We start from the raw sequence: 5,234 nt of genomic DNA on the forward strand, positions 1-5,234 counted from the left end.
ATGTAACTGGCTGCGTTTAAATATAACTGTTAGGGTTTTAAGTCTTCTGACCTTGTATGGTTGAAAAGCAGAGGGGGGGGGGGGGATGATAGAGGTCTATAAAATCATGAGAGGACTAGACTGGGTAAATGTGAATCTGTTATTTACTCTTTTGGATAAAAGATGGATTAGGGGGCACTACATGAAGTTAACAAGTAGCACATTTAAAACTAATCGGAGAAAGTTCTTTTTCACTCAACTCACTATAAAGCTCTGGAATTCATTGCCAGAGGATGTGGTTTGTGCAGTTAGTGTAGCTGGGTTTAAAAAAGTTTGGATAAGTTTCTGGAGGAGAAGTCTATAAACTACAGTGATACCTCGGTTCTCGAACATAATTCGTTCCAGGAGGACGGTCGAGAACCAAATTGTTCGAGAACCGAAGCAATGAAACCCAATAGGCCTAATTTGTATATAATACAGTATGTAGAAAAACATGAGTCTCAACAAGAAATAAAAGTGTACAGTATGTATTAAAAAAAATAAAATAAAATGTACTGTAAAGTACAGTAAATTGTGTTTCATTTACTGTACCTGTACCAACCTTTATTGTCTTGAAGGGGAGTCCTCTTCAATAAAAACAGAGGGTAACTGCTCTTCGGGTGTTTCTGTTCTCTGTATCTTTTGCTGAGGAGAATCAGAATCTTTCTCTGCAGTTGCTTGTCTGATTTCTTTACGGAAGAATTTTTCAATTTTTTGCTGTTTTTTTCTCCTTTCAGAAATTTTGCGGAAAGTGGACATAACATTGTCATTAAAAATGTTAACTGCTCTATTTGCTACCACTTTATCAGGGTGATGTTGTTCAACAAAGTTTGCGATTTCTGTCCATTTTGCACACATTTCATGAATAAGGCCACTAGAAATATCCTCCACTCTCTCCTCTTCTTCAGAAGAAATTTCTTCCACCATATCCTTCTGCTGCTGTTGTTGTAGGTGCATCAGTTCCTCGGTGGTTAACTCAGCAGCGTGACCTTCCACAAGTTCGTTGATGTCATCTTGTTGAATGTCAAGGCCCATGGTCTTTCCTATGGCCACAATATCATCAACCACAGCAACATCTTCATCAACGACAGGAGCTGACTCAGCTTCTAAACCCTCACTGTCCCTTTCGGGCCATAGTTTTCGCCATGCCGCATACAATGTGCGATGAGTGACATTACTCCAAGCAGTGTCAATCAAGTTTACACAATTTAGGATGTTGAAGTGTTCTTTCCAAAATTCCCTCAGAGTTAGCTGTGTGTCATTTGTCACTTCAAAGCACTTCCGGAAGAGGGCCTTTGTGTACAATTTCTTGAAATTGGATATGACCTGTTGGTCCATGGGTTGCAGAATAGGGGTTGTATTGGGGGGTAAGAATTTTACTTTGATGAAGCTATAGTCATCAACTAGATCTTCCTCTAAAGCTGGGGGGTGAGCAGGAGCATTGTCCATCACTAATAGACATTTTAAAGGCAATTTTTTTTCTGCCAGGTATTCCTTCACTCGAGGTGCAAAAACTTCACGCACCCACTCTGTAAAGAATTGTCTGGTAACCCAAGCTTTGGTGTTAGACCGCCACATCACAGCCAATTTACTCTTCATTACATTGTGCCTTTTGAATGGCCTGGGATTGTCTGAATGGTAGACAAGCAAGGGTTTTACCTTGCAATCACCACTTGCATTTGCACAAAACAAAAGAGTAAGCCTATCTTTCATAGGCTTGTGCCCTGGTAGCGCTTTCTCCTCTTTGGTTATGTAGGTGTTGGCTGGCATTTTTTTCCAGAATAATCCGGTCTCATCGCAGTTGAACACCTGCTCAGGAACAAACCCTTCTGCCTTGACATAGTCACTAAATTCTTTAATGAAGTTATTAGCAGCCTCCTGGTTTGCACTAGCTGCTTCCCCATGCCTAGTGACGCGATGTATGCCACTTCTATGTCTGAAATTCTCAAACCAACCTCTGCTGGCTTTAAACGTGAAAGCACCTTCACCTTCACCACTTGTACCAGGTGTTTCTTTGTTCAGATCACTGAATATTTGTAGTGCTTTCTCACAAATAACGACCTCATTGATGCTGTCACCTGCTAACTCTTTTTCTTTAATGAAAATAAGGAGCAGCTTCTCCATTTCCTCCATTATCTGAGGCCTTTGCTTAGTTATCAGCGTTACACCTTTGGCAACATTGGCAGCCTTTATAACAGCTTTATTCTTAAGGAAAGTAGAGATGGTTGATTTTGGCATGCCATACTCAGCAGACAGATCCGAAACACGTGTGCCCTGTTCATATTTGGCAATGATTTCTTTCTTCAGCTCAATAGTTGTTCTCACAGCTTTCCGCTTACCTTTGTCTGCATTACCACTTCTGGCTTTCTTTGGACCCATGTCTAAGGGTTAAATTCAGTGTAAAGCGTGACTCTCTCCACAAAGCGTGACTCTCTCCACAAAGCGTGACTCTCTCTCTGCACTCACACTGATGACGCAAGCAAGGCGCGCTGGGCCGAATGAACGCCATTTGGCTCAACTCGGCTCATCTCGGAAGTTCGAGTTCCAAATATTTGTTCGGATTCCAAGACAAAAGTTTCTTGAATCTCCTGGTCGAATACCGATTTGGTCGAAAGTCAAGGCGTTCGAGAACCGAGGTATCACTGTATTATGTATCATGTTGCCTTAGGCAATAGCCACTGCTTAATAGAAGCATCAGTAGCATGGGATCTATTTAATGTTTGGGTAGTTGCCAGGTTCTTGTAGCCGGGATTGGACACTGTTGGAGACAGGATGCTGGGCTTGATGGTAGGGATGTGCAGAAGGAAATGATACGTTGCTATTCGGTATTCGTTGCGCCGGGACCCAAACCCATTGCATCCGTTTTCATAGGGGGAAACCTGATTCGTCCATTAGTTACATTCAGTATTCGTTTTCCATTAAAGTTGGAAAAAAAACCAAACAACCCATCCCAATCCAATTTAATTAACTACAACCCCCCACCCTCCTGACCCCCCCCCCAAGACTTGCCAAAAGTCCCTGGTGGTCCAGCGGGGGTCCATGAGCGATCTCCTGCACTTGGACCATTGGCTGCCAGTAATCAAAATGGCACTGACGGCCCTTTGCCCTTACTATGTCTTAGGGGCTGACCAATGGACGGCCGGCACCATCTTGTGCTCCTACCATGTGACCAATGGCTCCGGTAGCCCCTGTGACATAGTAAGGGCAAAGGCTATTGCGCCATTTTGAATACTGGCAGCCGACGGCCCGAGTGCAGGAGATCGCTCTAGGACCCCCGCTGGACCACCAGGGACTTTTGGCAAGTCTTGAGGGGGTCAGGAGGGTGGGGGTAAATTCGGTAATGATACGTTGCATTCGTGGGGGTTCACTATACGTTTTGCAAACCCATGAATGCAACGAATAGGGACCTAGCCGTTGCGGCTTGCACATACATTCAAAACGAATGCACATCCCTACTTGATGGAACCTCGGTCTGACCTGGTATGGCATATCTTATATTCTTATGTGAAGCTTGTTAATTAACTGAACATCGTCAAAGATGTCCAGTCAAGTAGCATGAAAGCAAATAAAAAAGGTGCTTTGTGGTTCTGCGGTCCAATTCCCAGCCCCTCCCCCAATTTGTTTTAGCAGCCCCCGTACCCCAAATCCCCACCAAAGACACATTCTTCACAGGCTGGCAGGTCCCCCCACCGCTCCTTTCCCGTTTCGGATGTGGCCCTGTCTCCCTGCTTTTGGAGGCTTTTGTATTTCTGGGGTCCTCCCCTAGCTTTCACCCCACATATTTATGGGAGGGGTCTCAGGAATATAAATCATCCCCAAGCATGCTCAATGGGGCTTGACTTCCTAAGGATTCATCAATTTATTTATTATCTGTCTATTTATTTATTTATTTATGTATTAGTCGCCTGCTGAAGAACTATAGGCCACTTACAAAAGCCAAGCACATAAGCCAAACAATAAAATCAGAAATAAAATTACCATACATATGATAATCCAAATCTATAGGACTAACAATGCTAATTAAAAGACAACTTGATAAAACAACAACTAAAAATATCAGCAATCACAAAACAATCCCTTAAGAACGTAAATATCAATAAAGCAAAGGCGAAGAATCGGAACAGGGAGGTTTTCAGCTGAGGCTCGAATGTTTTGGTGCAAATGGTAAGACGCAATTCGGCAGGCAGGGAATTCCAGAGGATCGGGGCGTCAACTGAAAAAGCGTATTCCCATATCTCCACGAGACACGTATACTGTACAGATGGGACAGGCAACAAACCTCGCTGCACGAGCGCAGGGCAGGAGTAGCAATTGACAGCTGGAGCATGGCGTTCACCCAAAGCTCTGCTCTACAGCAGATTGACAAATGGTCGATTTTCAAAGGCTTAGATCCACGCGTGCCATGCGGATTTTATGCACGTATCTCCACTACGTGCATAAAAAAGGAGCGGGACGTGGACGGGCCAGGGCTGCCCCATGAAGTCAGCGGCTAAGTAGTTATGTGCACAAGCACCTGCAAGGGTCCCCTATCACGTAACTTTACTTCTGTTCTGGATGGCACGTGAGGCATGTAACAAAAGATTGAGGCTAGTCAGAGGGTTTTAAGGCTCAGGGCTATTAGGGTAAAAGGCAGGCAAGTTAGCTAGGGGGTTTAGGAAGTCCTTTCCTTTACTGAGGCGAACTGAGAGCAAACTGGTAAAAAGGCCTATTGCGTCGCCACGCGGACCTTCAAAAATTCTCCCCACTTACCCACTTGAGACGGCATTCGCAGGCACATGCGCAAATTGTGCACACGTACACGTGGCTGGGCAGTTTTATAGAGTGTGCATAGACGCACATATATATATATGCGTATATTATAAAATCAGCGCGTCCTTGTGCACATGCCGGCAAACGCAATGTGCGCACGAGTGCGGAGCTTACCTTTTACTTCTAAGGATGTTGGAGATATTTCCGAGCAGGCTCTGCTTGGGGGGCTGAGGGCTGCTGACCCCTCTCTAGCAGTGCTGGACGCTGCTCTGGGATTTTTCTTGCTTCCAGGATACAGCAAGGTAGAGACTCGGGAGGTTGCTTGTCTTATCCCACGACCTGAAATAGTGGGCCGAGGTTGCTGGGCTTTGAGTGTGTGAGTGAGAGGTTTAGGAGGATTTCTGAGACCGGTTTTTGCAGTAAAGTTCCTCTCCCCTTGCTGTGGACATTGAGATTGGCTGCGTTCT

The 5,234-nt window shown here is 44.7% G+C and overlaps 1 protein-coding gene across 1 annotated transcript; it reads right to left on the minus strand.

The window, feature by feature from the left end:
• Positions 1–582: 582 nt before the first annotated feature.
• On the minus strand, positions 583–2,397 carry LOC115073502 (tigger transposable element-derived protein 1-like). The gene has a single exon (XM_029571965.1). The coding sequence runs from the start codon at positions 2,395–2,397 to the stop codon at positions 583–585; it is 1,815 nt and encodes a 604-aa protein (XP_029427825.1).
• Positions 2,398–5,234: the final 2,837 nt, after the last annotated feature.

This window comes from Rhinatrema bivittatum, chromosome 1, assembly GCF_901001135.1.
Source record: "Rhinatrema bivittatum chromosome 1, aRhiBiv1.1, whole genome shotgun sequence".
Classification (NCBI taxonomy): Eukaryota; Metazoa; Chordata; class Amphibia; order Gymnophiona; family Rhinatrematidae; genus Rhinatrema; species Rhinatrema bivittatum.